Source organism: Watersipora subatra, chromosome 11, assembly GCF_963576615.1.
Source record: "Watersipora subatra chromosome 11, tzWatSuba1.1, whole genome shotgun sequence".
Taxonomy (NCBI): domain Eukaryota; kingdom Metazoa; phylum Bryozoa; class Gymnolaemata; order Cheilostomatida; family Watersiporidae; genus Watersipora; species Watersipora subatra.
The window spans coordinates 37,669,844-37,691,189 of NC_088718.1; the positions used below are offsets into that span (position 1 = coordinate 37,669,844).

The 21,346-nt window shown below is 34.6% G+C and overlaps 3 protein-coding genes across 9 annotated transcripts in view; 1 reads left to right on the forward strand and 2 right to left on the reverse strand.

The window, feature by feature from the left end:
• LOC137408192 (protein O-mannosyl-transferase Tmtc3-like) overlaps nucleotides 1–4,556 on the reverse strand; it is a 41,332-nt gene extending 36,776 nt beyond the window's left edge. The window contains exons 1-3 of the mRNA XM_068094596.1: nucleotides 4,529–4,556; nucleotides 3,556–3,692; nucleotides 2,559–2,746 (exon numbers count right to left, since the gene is read on the reverse strand). Of these exons, the coding sequence (XP_067950697.1) occupies nucleotides 2,559–2,746; nucleotides 3,556–3,692; nucleotides 4,529–4,537 (334 nt within the window). The 5' untranslated portion in view covers nucleotides 4,538–4,556. The remainder of the gene's footprint in view (nucleotides 1–2,558; nucleotides 2,747–3,555; nucleotides 3,693–4,528) is intronic.
• A 2,720-nt stretch (nucleotides 4,557–7,276) lies between these two features.
• On the reverse strand, nucleotides 7,277–15,108 carry LOC137408591 (triple QxxK/R motif-containing protein-like). Its single transcript, XM_068095172.1, has 4 exons — nucleotides 15,027–15,108; nucleotides 11,936–12,039; nucleotides 11,227–11,312; nucleotides 7,277–7,381 (listed from the first exon to the last, which is right to left on the reverse strand). The coding sequence occupies exons 2-4, from the start codon at nucleotides 11,997–11,999 to the stop codon at nucleotides 7,304–7,306; spliced, it is 228 nt and encodes a 75-aa protein (XP_067951273.1). The 5' UTR covers nucleotides 12,000–12,039; nucleotides 15,027–15,108; the 3' UTR covers nucleotides 7,277–7,303.
• Nucleotides 15,109–15,235: 127 nt separating this feature from the next.
• Nucleotides 15,236–21,346, forward strand: part of LOC137408225 (vesicle-associated membrane protein 3-like) — a 28,266-nt gene continuing 22,155 nt past the window's right edge. For 5 of the 7 annotated variants that reach the window (XM_068094647.1, XM_068094648.1, XM_068094651.1 and 2 more), the window contains exon 1: nucleotides 15,236–15,356. In XM_068094647.1, the coding sequence (XP_067950748.1) occupies nucleotides 15,355–15,356 (2 nt within the window). In that variant the 5' untranslated portion in view covers nucleotides 15,236–15,354. The remainder of the gene's footprint in view (nucleotides 15,357–21,346) is intronic. The other 2 variants (XM_068094652.1, XM_068094649.1) reach the window with 2 other exon arrangements.

Sequence of the window (21,346 nt, forward strand, 5' to 3'; positions counted from 1 at the left end):
TTATTATTAGTCTGGTGCGCTGTGAGATCATGAGGTGTGTTGATAAAGTACAGACTATAATTACCTGCAGACTGCAGATCTGCACAGTTATTCTAGACTGCCGGAGAGTGGTCAATTGGTGCAGGTGTTATTGTGTCAGTCTACCAAGCTAAATGTCACGAGTGCTAATCTCGCATGATGTAAATATTTTTCCTAACCTCTAATTGTGGCTATAGAGAGATGGATGAACACAGCTCGTACTCTAGTGAAGACTATGGTGCTGTTGGTCTATCAGTAACACAGTTTTGAGCTTGTGTTTGCTCAGGAAAGCCCCTGTTAAATTATCTCCACATGGCTGAATTAAGAGTCAATGAATTATTTTGCTGTCACAAAAACACCAAATGAGTCTCATTTAAACATGTTCATGATCACTTGACTAAAATTTTAGCAGCGAAAGTGAAAAGTTGGAAAACATTTCTGTGAAGCGAATGAGGTTGTCCACTTCATATTCCGACCAAAAAGATTTGATGTCGATCTATGGGTGAAATTATAAAATCTGAACGTGCAAACAACTCCAAAACCTTGTCTTTTATTTTGAGTGAATAAAAAACCAGTACAGTAAACGCTTCTACAACGTAAATAATCTGATCCAAGAATGTTTATAATATAGAGATTTTATGTTATACGAACAGCAAAATACACGTGAATTGCTGAATTCATCCCAAGATTTTTCCAAAGATACCCTTTGGCCCTTCAACAAGGCAAAACTTAAACATAACTTTTAATTTAATGACTGGACAGTGACTGGAGTATTATTGGCTTAAGTTAACAACTTTTCTCATCTTTCTTATCCCTTTCACTTTGTTTAGGGTACCAGATTACGGTAATTTAACGTTAAGTTAAGGAAGGTGCACACTTCTCGTGTCAATTTAAATCAATTCACATTCAATCAGTCCATGCCTCAACGAAAAAATTGTATGTCTAAAATAAAGTCAAGCAAAGATAAATATTTACTATAATAAGAGCGGTGTCTGTTTGCCAATTCGTCTGAAGCCAGGATTAAATGTTATCTCTGTCAGCGAGACTCGTGACATTCAGCTTTGTAGACCGACACTCTAATTGATCGTCTAATTGACCCGCGCTAATTGATTGTCTAATTGACCCGCACTAATTGATCGTCTTTAGGTATTCATGAATAATTGTACAGATAGTTATTCTCTGTGCTGTATTGGCACACATGACGATCTCTCATGGCACACTAGACGATTTGGGTACTAGTATATGTAATAGAGATACCTCTATTACATATACTAGTGTATATATAATAGAGAATAAATACTCTTATACAATGCTTTCTCTCTTGCCTCACTTGGGAGAGAATTGGCTATTTTAAGGCTGACTGCGGTACTCTCGTTATTCAAATCCAATTTGAGAACTTGCTCTGACTCGTTGCTTTACATTAAACTTAATTTCTTATGTAATACGATGCAAAAACTTTACATAAACTTTTTGCATTAAGTGGAATTTACGTAAAAGAAGGTTATGCTAAAGGTTGACTTGCAACAACATTCACATTACAGTTATTTGATATGAAAGAGAGTAAGACAACAGAGTAAGACATGGTGAAAAGATTCACCATGTCTTACTCTGTTGTGTTGTAGGTGCAAAATATGTGGAAAGGCGATTACAAGCTCTTAAAAGCTTAAAAACGAACAGTTAATCGCAGAGACACGAGACCGCCGTAGTTTGGATCCCCGTTCCAAAACGGCTCAAATGTGATGTAGTTGTGAGAGATGGTTTCTGTTTACACTTTCTTGCAACCTTATTCGTCGAAATATTTTCACAAATATACTTCATGCATTCAATAAAACTATGTCTATTGTTCTTACGCGTCTGTTTTATCGTCATTGTAATGCTGTCACTTTTAGCACTGATATCTTATAAGTTACCGTAATAAATCATTAAACTTTTTAACCTTAGCTCGAAAGAGTACATATCATTGTCTGATAATCATGACGAGCCTGTTGGTCACCTGTGATAATCGAAAAGTGCTGCAAAAATTATTTGCGAAGTATTGGGTCACATGATCAGATTACGACATGACGATTGAATAATGCCGAAACAAAACTGTAAAGTAGCGAGCATCTATATTTGATACGGGGTCTTCGGTAAAACCCAAAGTGTTTGTCATAAACTAGTACTACGATAAGTTTTATATTGAGCTTTTTATTGACCTTTCAATTCACGTGAGAACATACGTGACAAGACGATAACCAAATTTCGTGGTTACGTCATCGAAATAAAGAGATTCCAATCTACGGCGGCTTTTCGTTTTTGAGCTGTTAAGAGCTTGTAATCACATTTCCACAGATTTGGCACTTACAATACAACAGAGTAAGACATAGTGAATCTTTTGATACCAAATAACTGTAATGTGAATTTTGTTGCAAGTCAACCTTTAAAGGGACATCTACTGCATTCAAATTCTATTTATAAGCGGCCGACAGACTTTTTAGATCATAGCCTGAAGATAAGTGTCAGTTACTTCATGAATCAGAAAACATAAACACAACACATACCTAGGTGTGGTTTATGTCTCACGCGGTTCACGTATATCCAAAAGAACAGCAAGGAAAGTGAAGCAGACAGCAGCTCAGCTCTACCAACCACTCCACTCACTGCTTCAGTGTGAACTGGATGCACCGCAAACAGAAGTGAAGATCCAAGGCTAACCCAACCAGTAAACTGTATAGTATGTCTGCAAAGCCTACAAGTAGTTAAGCTGGTGTGATTCATAAATAAATGGGCTTCATAAATAAGTAACTCTTACTGCTACAACACACAATACACCTGCACCTGTTCTGTACAGTGCATGAATAGTTCTTATCTTAACAACTGACTAGTGTACAGAACTTGTACGCCTAACTACTGAGTAGTGTACAGAGCTTGTACTCCTAACTACTGACTAGTGTACAGAGCTTGTAATCCTAACTACTGACTAGTGTACAGAGCTTGTACTCCTAACTACTGACTAGTATACAGAGCTTGTACTCCTAACTACTGACTAGTATACAGAGCTTGTATTCCTAACTACTGACTAGTGTACAGAGTTTGCACTCCTAACTACTGACTAGCGTACAGAGTTTGTACTCCTAAACACTGACTAGTGTACAGAAGAGTTTGTACTCCTAACCAGTGTACAGAGCTTATACTCCTAACTACTGACTAGCGCACAGAGCTTGTACTCCTTACTATTGACTAGTGTACAGAGCTTATACTCCTAACTACTGACTAGTGTACAGAGCTTGTAATCCTAACTACTGACTAGTGTACAGAGCTTGTACTCCTAACTACTGACTAGTATACAGAGCTTGTACTCCTAACTACTGACTAGTATACAGAGCTTGTATTCCTAACTACTGACTAGTGTACAGAGTTTGTACTCCTAACTACTGACTAGCGTACAGAGTTTGTACTCCTAACTACTGACTAGTGTACAAAGCTTGTACTGACTATTGCAGAGAGCCATATTATTGTGACTCTGCTTAAATCCAAAATTCCATGTAATCTACTCACAAGTAAAACTGAACTGTGACTAAAGAGTGTAAGATGACGTTGAAGAGGTGGTATCCTTGAGGCTCAAGTCCGGCCAACCAATAGTTAAACCTAAAGGTTAGCACAGTCAGAGGTCGGTATGACTTGTGGCTGTTCTCCTGCTCAAATATTCAGAGCAAATCTCTTTGATTATCAGAAACTGTTTCGGATGAAGATAATAATTAATAGTTATTATAAAAGTTTATATAACCGTATGTCATAATATTTATACCCAATATTTATAACCAATCCAATAAATACATCAAATGTTTACAAATGCCTCATGGCATAGCCAACTAATCCATTCCAAATAAGTTTTAAATAACATTGGCAACTTTTAATTACTATGTCATACCTACCATGCTAAACCTTTTATGTTAATGCAACCTTCATCTAGTTGTGTTTAGTGCATTGGGAGCATTACAAAAGGAAGATGGTTCTATAATTTATGTTATTACGACTGTTGAGCAATATATTTACATTTGCACTATGCAAATGGCAGATCAAAGGTATATAGTCAAAGGTCAATAGTATCAGATCAATGGCAGTCTATTATCTCATCAGGCAGTAGTTCAAAAGTACAGCATGCTGAGAGAAAAATCGCATCCTTGAAACTGACATTAGCCGAAAGTACTAATCTAAGTACTAACTAACCGAAAGTACTAATCTTTAAACTAATTTTATACTTATATTTGATTGAAGATTTTCTGGCTGAATTTTCCATACTAATTGTTATTGTTTCTAACTTTCTGTATCTCAATATATCTCAAGGTCTTACTCAAGAATAAAGCGATAAAAGTAAAAATTTCTAGTAGTAACTAGTAAAAGATTGTAGAGCCTCAAATTGAATTTTTTCTAGATTGCTTAACTATGGAGTACAAATATTCCCACAGAACTATCATATGTGATTCATCATTTAGTCGTCAGACCAAATGATAGCAATTACCACACAAACCTCACTCATCGGTGTACCCCAGAAATCATGGTAGAACAGATCCAGCAAGGGCACTTCTGGCCTTAGATCTTTGTTGTCTGTTATTGCTGACACATCGTCAAAAACAAATCCACAGTCTATTGCGTTGTGGTAAACCACAAGGCATACAGCTAGTAGAATAAATATACTATAGAGAATTGTCATGATTGTACCTGTAAAATACAACAATGCGTCTACAGTGCAACTATGGTACAGTCACACAATTTGAAGACAAAAATTATGCGTAAAATTTAATGTTCAAGAACATAATAATTGATTGGCTATGCAGCAATTCATATGTATGATAATGATTAATATGGCAAACAACTTGCAAACCGTCGATTTTCCCTTCGCCATTTAGTACTTTGTAAAGTAATAAGAGCACTGTCAATATTAGCAGAAAAGCTTGAACTAATAAAATATATTTTTAAATCATAAACTTTAAGACTTAAGTCTTCATCACGGCAAAGCAAACATTACCTAATAAATATTGAATAGATAAGATCTATGGATACAGCCTATAATTTTTGAAATCATGTGAAACATTATAAACACCCTCGCTAAAATTTATTTGCACAAATTCCTGCATAGCTTTGCGGGCTTTTTTACACGTCACGTCAACGTAACGCAAAGGCGAATTGTGATGTTGTGTTTAAAGGAGAAAACAACTCCGGCTCCAAACGTGGCTAACTGTTAGGACATTACAATGACACAAACAACTACATAAACATGTAAATTTTCTACATTCTGCTATAGAGCTTTTTAACATGCTTTTATGAAGTTAGTGAAAGTTATGAAAAAGTTTATGAAATTCATGCTCTTTTGCTATTAAAGCCAAATTGCTATCAAGTCTCAGATTATATACGTGAGATATCTTTTTATCATTACAGTGTGCACTCAGTTCAGTATACTAACAAATACAAGTATCTGAGAGAATACAATACCAGTCATATGCTATGTATTTTATTAAAATTGTGCCATATGGTGAACCAGTGTTTGATCTAGAGTTGTAGCCAAATCACTTCCTTTTGTTTGAAATCAAATAAACTAGAAACTAATTTGATTGAAACCAAATTGCCTTTTTGTCAACTGATACCTAGCAAATCAAATCATTCACCTGATGTGCGCAAATCAAATTTATACCAAACCACTTTATAAATGATTTGGAAATATTTGACAAATTTTGAATACAGAAACATTTAAAAAGCGAATCAGCTTTTCTATAGATCGGATAATATTACTGAATACATTAGCATAGAGAAAATATTTCAAACTTTCATTTTATTACTTCCTGGCTGCCATTACCTTTCAGAACTAACGATTTAAAAAAAAATCAATTTAATAGAGAACTTTGCCTAACACACATGAATTCGCAATCAAACATTTTTTTCTATTATTACAGATGTTGCAGGGATAGGAAACTTTAAGAAATTAATGAAAAACCAAAATGTACAAATTATCGAAACATCCAACGGTTAAATTCAGATACCTAACTTTTCTACCATTACTATTTGCCATCTTCCAATGTGCTTGTCACCTAGAAGTATCATTGCCAGAGCCCACTACTTAACATTAAAGCGGGTGTTTTAAAACTAGCATGACATTAATAAGTGCTTTTGATGTTAATTTCCCAAGAGATCAGCAGGGATAACATTTACTTCCTTTTAACGACTTATAAATTATCCACCATAAAAATGCAAATTGTAAATGTAAATTATTCTATGTAATTTAATTACATAGAATAATTTACATAATAATAACAATAAAAACTGTTAATAATTTGATTTGTTCATCAAATCCAAATCCTAAATCACTATATTTCTTAAATGGAATCCCATATCACTAGGTATTCGTCCAAATCAAATAAAAGCTGTGTCAAAACCCTACAAAGGAGAATGTTTCAAATATTTAAATCACCACCAATTTAGACACAGCTCTGGTTCGGTAGGTCTATCTGCCCAATATGAACTATTTGCGCAGTTAGAAATGTATGAACTTAACTTACTTAATGACAAAAATATGAAAATTTTCATAAACTCATTTTATTTGCGTGAACAAGTACCACTCTAGCATCAACTGATCTAGTTCATTATATTAGAGCATGTATTTTCCTGATAAAAACCAACTAGATATGTAAATTGTTGCTAATTCAGAAACAATTTGCACTAATCTTATAAAACAGCAACAAACAGTGCTCAATAGTCAATTCTTGCATAATTATATTCAACAGTCAATTCCTGCATAATTGTATTCTTTGCATTGATCATTTGGTCGGAATATGATGATGACATAAAGAGATACATGCTAAGTGCGAAAAAGGCATGATGTGATCAAGTCATACAGGATGGTTTGAAGAAAATGATTAATACAATAAAAATACTATAATCTAGCAGAATATCACTTTGATTGCTATGTCTACGTCTAGAACTAAACATAGAAATAGAGATATGTTGAACCACTCTAGCCAAAGAAGTGTGTGCCATTTCCTTCTCATTCATTGCTTCATTATTACAGTTCAAACAATAGCTATGCAGTAGTTATTTGTTCTATGAGCAGAAAGATTCACCCGTTGTCATAACATAAGACAAAAAAAATATCAAAGAAATGAAAAACTAAAAATTAATACTTAAATTAAAAAAAATGACAAAAGAACAATGACATCTATTCATAGTTGACAAGCAAGACTTCCACTGCAACTCTTCAAGGGAAAGACGATTCCAGGTCTGTGAGTTGTTTATAATGGTGATAGAATTGAACTTATTTACTCATTGAATAAAACAAAGCGTAGATAGCTGCCACTACAGCTGCCACTGTTCCAATCACCAACATCATTTCCTGCAATGGTATGACATTGTCCATTGACAAATCCATATCACATTCGTTTTGTTGTTGGCATCATAAGGCAAAAATGTCATATAGAGGTGTAGAGAAACCCATAGTCATTATCTAATGCAAACACCCCTAGTAAAAAACATCAAATTTTTATATACATACAATACATATTGAAAATTAGTAACAAAATAGTATATTAACCTTAGTAACTATAGTTACCTACAGTAACCTTTAGTGTATTTAGTGGTTTTGATCTGCTTATAGTTATGATTCTTACTTCTTCCTTTAACGTCGTTATCAACCTTAATACCCATGGCTAACAAATTAAAGTTATATATGTAGTTATATAATTATATACATATAATGAATTTAAGTTTTGAAGGAATCTAAAATGCAAATTAAATTTTCATTTCCGCTTACTTTTAACTAATTTTCGTTTTACTTAGCATTCACGAGACTCGAAGAATGCTGAGCTGACAGAGAGCGAGCATCACATAATTATGTTTCAGGCGTTGTGGGAGGGATTTCAGCGAATAGCATATCGGCGTCTTTATTACTCCGACGCCGACGTATTCAGCACACTGACCGCTACATTTGAATTTCGAGAGACATTTTGATGTCGTATGGCGAAAAAAATGCCGTAACGAGGAGACGAAAAGACGTCGTGTTCCACATCATAAAGCGAAAAAAAAACCGAAAAACACGTACGTCGTAACCCAGTGTCCACTGTATTGTTAAATAAAGTGACTGTTTACAAAGAATAGTATATAGAACATTGTGATAAACTTGGTAGTTCACTATTATCCTACATACATATATAGCAACTGCAACTTCAACAGGAAACAAAGTATTTATTCAATCCATGATTGTTCAAGTATTACATAGATTGCTAAATACATGCTTCTATGATTTGTACTGTGTGTTTTGGAGGTAGTGTACATATCATGTACAGATAACACATATATCATGTACAGGTAAGACACATATAATCTAAAGGTAACACATATATCATGTAAAGGTAACAAATATATCATGTACTGGTAGCACATACAGTCAAACATGGATAACTCGTCCACGGATAGCTCGAACACATGGTTAATTCGAACATTTCCTTTGGTCCGTTCCCACGTAATGATAAATTGCTATAGATAACTCGAACTCAACACTGTTAATTCGAACTGTTTTTTTGCCCAACGGCTACCGAAACGGTTGTTATCGCTTTAGAAAATCACTTTATTCAAAGCCATAAAGGTAAACTTCATCTTTTCGTAATTCATAAGCGTCGTTATTACCACCATCGGCAAAATATTTTTGTCAACGACTTTTCTAAAAGTTTGGTGAAAATTGATTTATACTGCGATACGGTGAATAGCACGGGCTAGCCGGGTCACGCGCGCAAGGATTTTCGCCACGCACATACAAAACAAAAATCGCATGGTGTTTTGTATGTGCGTGGCGAAAATCCTTGAGTGCGTGACCCGGCTAGCCCGTGATGAATAGTTTTCCGACGTTGATTCCGTGTTGAATCAACGTCGGAATGTTGAATGTTTAAAACTTCTTAAAATTGGTGTAATTAAACGTATACGTTGTCTGAGCTACAAAAAACTATTCATCGTTTGACCTAAACACAAAATACGTGTGTACATTCAATAAGTATCTATTAAAAAAGCGTGAGTGATATAGAATGTACCGTAGAACCTCGTAAAATTCTAATTAAACTGCCTCGGAGTGTTGCTCTTAACGAATCCCAGGTAAAGTAAGGTAATCTGCATAAACTTCAAGAAAAAACGGCAAAATTGATCGTGGGTAAAACCCCAAAAGAAAAAAATGTCTTTTCTTTTGAGCAATTTTGCCGATCAAGTTTTGCCAATGTCAATCTGAAAAACGTCCTGGCAATAACATCACCTCAAACAACAAACCAATCTCAAGTGATAGAAAAATCTCTATACTTTTTCATGAAAACGTTTTAAACTTTACATTAGCATTTAATTTGAAACAAGCCATTTGTGATTTTGATTTATATTATAGTTTGTATATGTACATGTATCTACTAATAAATAAGTAAATATATGGACTTGTGACAGTGCTCTGATAACTTGAACGCTCTGATAATTCGAACACTTTTGCTCGGTCCCTTGAAGTTCGGGTTATCCATGTTTGACTGTATATTATGTACAGGTAACACACATTATCTACAGGTAACACACATGCTATGTACAGGTAACACACATATCAACTACAGGTAACACACATATCATCTACAGGTAACACATATAGCATAAACAGGAGTAGGTGAGTGAACTACCATATATACATATGGATATAGATAAAATAATTGTCATACATGTTATAACGGGTAGGAAGCCAACTATCACCTGATGTTTATATCAGTCAACCATCTTATCTAGCCGTGGAACCAGTCAACTGCTGTAACCGAAATTTTTCATTCCTTAACTCATTAATCTCTCGATGCTTATTCCTACCGATAAATTATTCAGTCAGAAACAAAACAGTCTCAAGACTCTAGCTGAGATTTTTAAGATTTGACAGAAATTACAAAATCCTTCAAGTTTTGGGAGAAGTCAGAAGTCAATCTTTCGTTTTTTCGTAATGTCATTTTATCGTTGACGGCCATCTTTATAGACAATTTTATTAATAGAAACACAAAGCTTTTGCAATGAATTTTCGAAAACGATGCTTTTGTTTGCAATTTTTTATTATAGTATTAAAACAACATAAAAAAGTACTATTAAATGAAAAAAAAACGATCGTTTTCTACAAATATGACGGCTTTTTCATGAACGAGCACATGTGCAAACGGCTTGATGACGTAAAAAACAAGTGACGGATTCTGTGAATTCAGTGCCCACATTACATATATAAATCACAGGGTTTGTCGTTGGTCGTCCATATGCCTAGCTATTGCGATAAAAATTTAAGAGCGAATAATCCGCACTGGAATTAAACTTGGAACCTCCGTGTCTGCATTCAGATGTTCATCTACTAGAGAAAGCGGCTACATTGCCATACAATAGAATAATTGTGGTCATACTAGTTACATCGGTTAAAATATGCCCGCTTAAAGCGCTTGCTTGAATCATGATTGCATGAGGGATTATGATGTGAGAGATTATGACACGTAACTTAACGATTAGCCAAGCTGGCTTTACGGCTCTTATTATAATAAACTCTTAGTAAGCTCTTATTATATTATGTATATTATGATAACAAAACTAGCTTGTGATAAAATCGCACTTTTTTGAGCTCATTTCTCTCGGCGTTCAGCCTATTAAACATCCTGTAATAAGCTACAAGCAACGTTGAATAGCTTTCAGAAAAAACTGAGATTATTTTGAATGCTGAATTTAGAGAATAATGGGTTTTAAGACACCCATCTCTATAAGTCTAATTCGGTCTAAACATCTCCAACTTCCGTCCCTAAAAAACTAGGCTATGTCACATATTTATGGGCAAAGCTTGTTGTGTCGATTGTGTCGTTTGCAACACCAGTATTGAATCGCTGTAAAAAAGCCTTCGAAAACAAAAATGACTTTGAAAGTTAGTGGACCAATCTTTATTTTGAGTACAAAATCGGAATCAGCGTGTCTGATTTACCTATTGAACAAACAATAAAAGCTGTTCGTGGCAGTTAAGCTCTAAGTCACTAGCTTAAGTTACTCAAATTAGCCAATTTGCTAATTTTGCCATTGGCTAATTAGTCAATATAACCAGTGGCAACTACATTACCTGCCACTGTATATAAGCTGTTTTTTAATACCTGTGCCACGCTGTCATTCTTGTAGTTTCAATACATAGAAAGGGATAATGACATAGGCCAGGCACATTACCTTGTACTGGTGGCCGGAGCGTTTTAGCTCTGCTTCCTGTTTAGTCTTTTTCCAATGTGACTTAGACTTGAGATAATCTTGCTTGCCTAGAAAAAAATCAAGATTGACATGATCACAAGGCATTTTAGGATCCATAAATCATTGAACCAAGCTACAGTTTCAAGATTTTAGATCCAAGCTCATAAAACTAGCATGCAAGAATACCTAAATTTACTAATGCTAGTTATGAAAAGTTTATAGGGTATGTTCAACTTTGTCATTGACGTAAAAACGAACTTTTTCAAACGCTAAACCAGCCATACTTTTTACTATGTAACAAAATCTACACTCTTGAAAAGGAGAGAAGATTCTGCTTAAAAAGTGATACATTATTGTAAATTTCTACCTTGTGCATCTTTCCAAACTTATGAATAAACTGGCATTTAATGTTCTTACAGACACTTGGATATTTCACTCTGCGGCACCGTTCGCCACCGAAAATGGACTGTGAATATTACTATAACCGTATGCATCAAAAGGTATATTATATTCATAATAGAAGGCTGTTAGCTGCAAAATCGTACCAGATTCGACATTAGCCGGTTGTGCTAGTGCCATGTTCTAAATGCCAGTTCAGAACTCAACCAAAAACGATGACATTACATGAGCAAAGGTATGGTAAGATTACATAGTAAAATTTTAGCATTGTACTCCTTGAAGAAGGACCCACCTATCTTTCTCCTATATTCATCTCTTACATCACAATGTCTTCCTCCTGCATCTTTCCTCGCCATCCCTTCTATTTACACCGGCGCCACTTTACTGCCCCATGATCTACAACAAAATTCGTTAAATGCAACCAAAGCATATAAATGCAAATATATTCAGTTGCTTCGATGGGTTATTGATAGCTAGAAAAAAGCCAAGGATTTTGTAGAATATTGTTTCTTTTACAAAATTGTCAAAGAAACAAAAGATTTATAAACAACACTATCGGCAGTTACTCAAGCTGATTTAACTGGATTTCATTTTTACTGTCTTGTGTTCTATTTATAGGTAGCAGCTGTAGTTCAGTGGTTAGGGCGCTGACTTATGATCAGTAGGTCGGTGGTTCGAGTCCACCATTGATGGTGTTAGAAAAGGCATCCAACCACATTTGATCCCGTCCCAATCTGGTCATGTCATCAGTGACTAAACCGACTCCCCCACCTGCACCCCAGCGTTGATGAGCAAGGTGGCTAGAAACCCTGCAGGACCAAAAAAACCTGACAAAGGGTGAATAAGTTCCTCTGTGAGTCAATGACCAGTTAGCTAGAGATGGTGTCTCAATAAGAACAACCAACAGAACTCAATGGTAAACCACTGTTGATACCTACCAAGAAAAGTCCTGATCATAGGAACCAAGAAGAACCATCATCGCCTACGTGCTCACAAGACATGGTACATAAAAAGAGAGAGAGAGATTCTATTTATATTGAGCCCGTGAGACTGGGTGAGAAAGAACTACATACGTTAGGTCTGATCACTGACACATACAAACTGTCATATATAACTGCTTCTTTCTTCTTATTTCGACCCTCCATCACAGGGTTATTCGATCAGTCAACTTGCTCTTACCATTTAGAAAGGAAATTCAGAACTTTTTGTGTGGAATGTTTTACAATTCTTGTCAAAAGATTTACAACAGTTGTTATATTGAATAGTTATAGTATAATATACATATAATATTTATTATATATACTACATAATATCTCGACAAAGAAATGACATCACGCTGTAACATTATCCTCTAAAAGAACCAACAAATTGCTGGTATATCATGCTTTCCTTGGTTTCTCTGTTAATTGTTTTAGTGAGTTATGTATATATATTTGACGTAACTTTTTGCTATACGTCTACAGAAAAGTGAGCTGCATATTTTATATCAAAGCATTAGTTTTCAGCAACATTAATGTGAATTTCAGCCACAATCATTCTCTTCTAAAATACAAGAGTATTTGGAGACAAAACTTCCAGAGTGGAATTGGAAGGCTACCGAACATTCCTCTGCTTGATGGTCTGTTATTTACATATACATTAGAAAGGAAGCAGAAAGCTGCTTCTAGTCTTTTGATGCTGTCGTAATTTCATTAAAGTTAAACACCTTTAAAAATCAGAAAATGTAAAAAAGGTAAGACAATTACTTTTCATGACAGAGAAGATGACACAGCTAAGTTAACTTCAATAAGAGTTGTTCAACCGAAACTAGAAAAAGGTAGCCAACTTGTCCTGAACATAAAAACAAAGAACTGCTAAACAAAATAAAAATGAAGAGTGCTTCTACAATTTTATTTAAGATTCTATTGCTTCATATTAATTAGATTGAGAATATGATAAATCGATTGATAATAGGTAAACATTCATTATCGCTAGACTACCGAGTTGCTGCTAAACGACATTGTCCCAAGTGTGTCTATTTAGAGATTCGTATGTATGTGAACTTATCACCACTTCGGTGTAGATCTTAAATATAATCTAAACAGCAAATAACAACAAACACCGCATTGCAGGAAGCCAGCAATCAACTCATAATCTCTACAGTTGTGCAACCTCATGACCTCAATGACCTCCTCTCATCTTTTCAACGTAATTCTAAAATCTGACGTTTTGCAAATGACGCCCTACTTTACCGTTCTATTGCTGATTCTTACGACATAGCATAACTTCAAGATGATTTAGATAAACTGATCCAATGGGCCAATGACTGGCAGATAAAATTTAATACTTCTAAATGCAAAGTTATGAGAATATACAAACAAAATTCTTCCTCCTTGACCTATTCCAACACTGGTACAAATCTGTCTACTGTCCTAAGCTTCACATACCTAGGTGTTCTAATAGATTCAAAACTGAGTTTTGACCAACACATCACTAAAACTGTCTCAAAAGCAAACTCTATCTTATACCTCTTAATGAGTTCTCTTAAATCTACTTCTTCAGAAACCAAATCGTTAGCCTACAAAACAATATGTCTACCAATTCTACAATACCGCTGTGTAATCTGGTCACCATATCTTTCTAAACATACAAACTCACTCAAATCAACTAATCATAAAGCATTTCAATGAGCACATAGCATTCATAAATTTCATCACATCACTGACCTAATGCAAGCATCAAACTGGGACACTCTCAAGGACATAAGGAAGTATACTGCCTTAAAACTAAAGAGCAAATCTTATTTCATGACATAGCAGCATCTAACAAATTTTCATTACAATCCTCCAATCACTACTCAACTCGCACAGGCTCCATTACTTTCCATATTAACACTAACTCTAAAGCGAACTTTTCTTACAATCGTGTATGTAAACACTGATTGTCTTGGACCTGCATCAATACCATTAGTCTCATACCATTTCACAGTGTTGTTATTATTGAGCACATGACTTAATACCTCCATCACAAACCCTACCATCGTGTCTGTAACTTTGTCTTTACAAATTATTTTATCACCTCCCAAACCTTATAACGGAAAGGACAATCAAACCACAGACACAAGCCTCAGTAGACACATCACTCTAAAGCCCACCCGGGGCGGCTGCAATTAACACGAAGAAAAACCAATTATAAAACAAAGCAAAATTATCAAAACTTTTCAGTTCAAATTATAGAATTTAATAGGATTAGTTAATAACAGCATTAACATGTAAGTACAAGGCGTACTCAGTGTTGAAGAACTTTATGGCTATTTTCGCCATTTCTGCCAACCATAAAATACTGGTCATCAACAGTTTTTTTATTACAGTAAAATCTTTAAGCCATCAAAATAATGCACATACTAGATTGAACTGTATGTAAGCAATAGAAGCGGTGCGTAATTGTGCAAAGCAACGATAATTTGACGTGCAAAGAAAACTGATCCCCAACCGGAAATGGGCGTGTGTCAAGGCTATGAACCAAATTTCATAGATCTACAAAATAATTGACATCGAAACACCATTAAAGTTAATAAGATGGGTATATAAGTGTTGGCATTTTAATATTTACCTGCATCTCTGCTTTTGGTACTACAAAATTATTGATATCCTTGTTCAGATTTCTGTGAATGGCTTGTTTGCCATCTGGTGTCCAAACTAACGACAAATAGCAGAAATAAGTTAGCACAGAATGTAAGTATGTTTTAATAAATGACAATGAGTAATTTTCATATGATATACTATATTTACAGTGTTTACTAGCATGTAAGAACTCTCATCACTTTAGAATTCCATATAGAATCTGCAAAACTCGCTATGTATTAAATGCACCTAGTAAATATTGTTTATCATCTAGAAGCTTTATTAGCGCAATTATGTTTCTACTTTAAACTGTTGCATTTAATAAACTTTGACATTTTTAACACAGATAACTTTCTAAACACACGCAAGGGCCAAGTCATCAACGACGTTAGTATTAGACAACTGTTGTCAAACCTCAGCTTGTTGACTGCAAACCACATATGGTTTTGGAATATGAGATTGAACATCATTTTTACTTACTATGCTTGCTAATTAAACTAAATTGCGATATATAAATGATGATATATTTTTAAAAAACTTAAGCTAATGTAATGTAAATTACATTGCACTAATCATTGTATCATGTAGGCCTACATGTATGTATATACATGTATATACATGAGACAATGATTAATGCTTCATGATTATTGGTATAGGGTCTACACATAAAAATTACAAAACAATTTAAATATCAACCATATTGGTTTTTTGCATAGTGGATGGATAAGTTGATTGGCAGACCATGTAATTTTGTTTATTTAATGCAGCATTGTTCTGCAAAAGCCTCGCTTTGTCAGCCTCGATTTGAAAGTGAAGCTTTGGAATAACTAGATAAGCCTCTACAGTATTCAAGGCTGCGTTATTTTTAGAAGCTTGAATGAAAGTTTAGTTACTAGAATTAATATTAGCCTTCCTAAATACTTTCTCAATATATTAATAAAAATCCATCAGCATAGATATTACTAAGTTTCTTTTTAACATGGTGTTTTTGCTGTCTTGAAAAGTAATACGCTATTTAGTAAAACAATATGCTTGATGACTTATTGGATCAGTAGATGATCTATTTGTGTCATTCATAGAAGACATACAAAGTGTGTATCGCTAGAATATATGTATGGAAATATATTATAACATGTTTAGTTTTGTTTTGATTCCCTTTTTTTAATGTAATTGGAAATAAAATTGATCTTACCAGTCATTTTTAAGACATGTACAAATTAAGTGTTTATTGTTTAAACAAATGTATGGAATGTGTTTTATCTATGAGGGACGAATAATTCAGCAGTAGATTTCTTGCTAAAGTACTAACGAAAGGTAGATCTCACGCTATAGTTGCTTCGTTTCTTCTTAGCATGGTGTTTTCACCGTCTTCTGAAAGTAATACTTTATTTAATTAAAAAATATGCTTCCTGATTATTACAAGTTTTTTGGGATTCAGAAAGTTTTGTGACTGGTTTTTGTCTTTTTAAATGATTTTTGAGTTACTCAGTTTTTTAAAGCTTTCTTGTAAAGACTGAACTAAAATAATAAGATTCTCAAATATCAAACTTTGCGAACAAACTTGTTCTTTAAAACAGATAGGACCAATTGAAAATATTTTTGGTATGTTTACTTCTACATGGTGAGCAGTAAGGCTGCTCGATTCAATGTTGAGTGATTATACGTTAGGTTAAACTGAGATTTGAAGCCCGCACAAAGCAAATTCTTTTGTGGAAGTTTGTAAGAACGTCCGTTGAAGAGAGTGAGTGGTGCATGTAAAAGCCTGACTCATGTCATGATGATGTAATATATCAGATAATGTCAATATTGTGTTCATTATGAATCAGCAGCACCTTTGTACTTGATAACAACTAGCGTAGAGATAGTGTATAAGGGTTGGCATTGTGGCACGTCGTAGCTCTATTGCTGCATGGAACAGAATAGTAAAAGTTGGAAAGCTCAACTATCAGCATCTTTCAATCAGTAATTAGTCTAAATAATAAAAAGGTTTGATCATTTAGAAAAAATTCTGGAATGTTAATCGCTACTATAGTTTGGCTATCCTAGTCCTCTTTGTTGGCATAGTTTACGTAGCCGTAGTTGCTAACCAAAACTGTAGATTGAAACTGGTCCGTAGTTGGTATTGCATTGTTTTTTGACATTTTCATCATTCTTTTCTCACTTAAAGGGATAGAGTTCCATTTTTTCAATGATACCACACCATTGCAGATATTAAAAAAATCTTATTTGAAAAAAATTTAATGCAAATGTTAGTTGAAATTTCACAGATCCAGACTTGATTTTTTGGAATTTGTTCCTTACCTGTAAGTGCAATTTAACATCTAATAAAAGTTATTTTCCTACGAACAAACAAGCGGAAGCGAAGTATGAGAGTTTTTATGATAAATGCATGTGCACACAACTTACGAAAATTAATCATCAACAATGAGACGAACCCTTGTCTAGAAATTTCATCAACAAATTTCACCATCGTTTTGTAGAGTCGTTAAAGTATAATAACGATACAAAACACATTTAAGCCTATTTAAATATGTTACCAAGTCTTTGTAAACCATCGGCATTATCTTAAAACTTACCCATCTGATCGGATTATAGACAAATAGACAGATTAATTTGGACGAAAATCGCCACAAAACGCTTGAAAAGCTTGGTTTAATGAAAGTCAAGACCGGAAATTGAAACGCCGAGGGACAGAGAATAGAACGACAGAGAATAGAACGATAAAGTCGTGCACATTTCATGAAAAAATAACGTGCACATTTCACCAGTCTATAGCATTGTCGAAGGTTTCTGTAATTAACGTAGGAGTACTGAAATCGTTTCATTTTTGCCGATTTCAAAGTAACTGACATTTTAGACTCTTGAGTACTTTGGTATTCTAACTGATGTACAACACAGTGTAAGTAAAGGAAATGACGATGATATTTTTTTCTAATGATTCTTATGAGATTTTAAGATTATGAGATTATGCTTATGAGATTATAAAAACTATGACGTTTTTAAATGTAAACAAAATTGTGTATTGGTTTTATATTATTACTATATTAATAATATTGGTTATTCTAATAATATTAGTGCATTTTACTTCTAATTTTGGCCAATATTGCATTTCTCTTACTGCAGGGGGAGAGATATAAACATATAATCTTTTCCTTTCATTATTGCTATTTGTTGTATATAATAACACCCACACCCAGTACATTACAGCTACCATTGCAGTTATCCTATTGCACTGCGTGCCATTTGACTGCTAATATTGCATTTCTCAACCATCAGTACCCTTTCTTTTTTTCCAATATCTCTTTGGTCGTGGGCTGTATGACAGTGGAATTTCTAGTATTAGTATATTTTTTTGCACCTATTAATTCTATTAATAAAGTTTGTAACTAGCTATCCAGCATGCCTTGAGATGACCCACATACGGGTTGTATTGATTTTACCAATTGCGATGTACAATTGCCGCATTGTTTGCTAAATTAGATGGCAAATGTTTGTTAAGACAGTCAGAGAAGAGTTGTTTGTTTGAGCTGTCAACCTGAATGCACTCACGCTTTCAATGACATGCATGAGTGGGGACTTAAAATCAATAAAGCCAAATGCAGAAACTAATGAGCTGATAATTTTAGCCAATGGTCTGCTCTCATCAATTGATCCCAGGAGCTTTACTTTTAGTTCATATCATTAAGAGGCTTATTATAGTTTATGTACATTTGCTCTGCTATTTACTGAGTTGCTACTGCCCTAAATCTCCAGTTATTGGTCAAGAAGATCTAACAGAACCAATGCTCTGCTATTTACTGATTTGCTACTGGCCTAAATCCCCAATTGTTATTGGTCAAGAAGATCTAACAGAACCAATGCTCTGCTATTTACTGATTTGCTACTGGCCTAAATCTCCAGTTGTTATTGGTCAAAAAGATCTAACACAACCAATGCTCTGCTATTTACTGATTTGCTAATGGCCTAAATCTCCAGTTGTTATTGGTCAAGAAGATCTAACAGAACCAATGCTCTGCTATTTACTGATTTGCTAATGGCCTAAATCTCCAGTTGTTATTGGTCAAGAAGATTCGACCGAACCAATGCTCTGCTATTTACTGATTTGCTACTGACCTAAATCTCCAGTTGTTATTGGTCAAGAAGATCTAACAGAACCAATCATCAAATTTATTAGGTCTTGAAGCTTTTATTTAGAATAAAGACCTAACTTGATAACTAGGGGCTTATAGTTGTACATTTGCACCGCTATTTTTTGATTAGCTAGTGAACTGAATCCTCAATTGTTATTTGGTCAAGAAGACCAATTATCATATTCATGTGGTCTTGACACTCTTATTTAAAATAGAAATCTAATTTGATAACAAGCTTAAACATAACTTTATAGATGATAGCGGATCCCAATGTCTGTATCAGAGAAATGTTGTTTGCAGTGATTACACATGTTTCTTTATGATTTGAAACTAATGGGCATTGATTTTACAAAGCTTTTCGCTTACTTTCAAAGTTAATTAACGGTTATAGAAATCACAATTAGAATTTTGCTAGCTAGATCACGCCGAAACTTAACACTTTGTGTAGATGTTAATAGTTTGCACTTTCTAAGATAATAATTGGCAAGTTTTCATTTCACTAAGTGTTTTTTACTGACAATAGTATTTAGGTTTTCAGGGGTAGACTCCTTGTTTAGTTAGCCTTTTCCAAAGTAGTAGTAGCTGTTTTATCATTTCATGGGTTGTGCCCTAAACAGTGTCAATTTTTCAATTTAGGCCTGCGTATACTTTTTTTTTACTCTGTCATACAAGAATCACAGAGTTGTTCACGTTCCTATGCCTTTTTTACCTTACATAATGCTTGTTTTTTTTGTGTTGTTCAAAACATTTGTGCAATATGGTATTTATTAGTAGTAGGGTTATGTGTAGCAAATTTGGTATTCACCATTCAGACAAGATTTACCTGTGAAATTGTGATGTTAGATAGTCAACTAACAGTCTAGCCTGTCTTGACAAATTGTTGTTTTTGCGGAGTTGTCCCCTGTTGAGCGGGGCGAGCAAAATGACAGCTTGTCACGAAACGCACTGCACCTGATGCATCAGCTGCACTGAAAGGGAGTTGTTCTCTTCCGTCTATGCGGCTTGGCTGCGATGTTATGTCAGTCGCTCCAATAATAATCATAGCGGATTTAGCCCAAACATTTATGTTTGGGAAAAAAGTAAGATGAAAACGTTTAACCAGAGACCAGTCTCTGCGGTAAACTTTAGTAGAACTTAAGAACTTAGGCAACAACAGTAACGAAACATGTTGTTATTTGTGCGCTCAGACAGTTTTATTTCTATTTTTGTACCAGTCAGTTTTATTTGCTCTTATTGATTTTATTTTCAATTTATTTTCATCTTGAGTTTTATTAAAGTTCACCGCAGAATCTGGTCTCTGGTTAAACGTCTTTCTCTTATTTTTTTCTACATAAAGTTTTGCGCAAAATCCGTCATGCCTACCATTGGAGCGACCGAAGTAACATCGCAGCCAAGCCGCATAGACGGGAGAGAACAACTCCCTTTCAGTGCAGCTGATGCATCAGGTGCAGTGCGTCGTGTAACAAGCTGTTGTTTTGCTCGCCGGGGGCAACTCCGCAAAAACAACAGTTTGTCAAGACAGGCCACTAACAGTTATGCGGGTTCTATATATCCTAATGCTTTTCGTGAACATTGCATATATTTATGCAGACGATAGTCGAGTAACCAACTATCGTGTTGTGATTGTCGAACAAGATGCTAAAACAGAGTATTTTATTCATATCTTATTATTCTTTTTGTTGCTTCTGTTGCAAACCGTAGCTGGCAATATTTTGAAATTTTGCAAATTAGATCGCTGGTCACTGTTATCATTTTGTTTTTCATTGCTTCATTCAAACTTGATATTCTTATTCGAGTTGCATATATGGCATCGTCTCCACTTTTACAGACATATCCAATGCATGTCGGAATTAGTGGTGTTTGCGTATGCCATTTAGTAAACTAGAGGTCAAGTTAAGTAGAGAACAAAACTTATATGTTGTCCTAAATCATTGGAGACAAAAGTTGTTTCATATAGATGTTAAAATCCTC

What these genes read in the sequence shown, in the direction of transcription:
- LOC137408591 (XM_068095172.1), bottom strand. Translation starts at nt 11,999, where the DNA reads ATGGCGAGGAAAGATGCAGGAGGAAGACATTGTGATGTAAGAGATGAA. An exon ending in TGAATATAGGAGAAAGATAG is followed by an intron (nt 11,313 to 11,935) that starts GTGGGTCCTTCT and finishes ATTTTTTTCTAG; the next exon opens with GCAAGCAAGATTATCTCAAG. An exon ending in GCTCCGGCCACCAGTACAAG is followed by an intron (nt 7,382 to 11,226) that starts GTAATGTGCCTG and finishes ATACCATTGCAG; the next exon opens with GAAATGATGTTGGTGATTGG.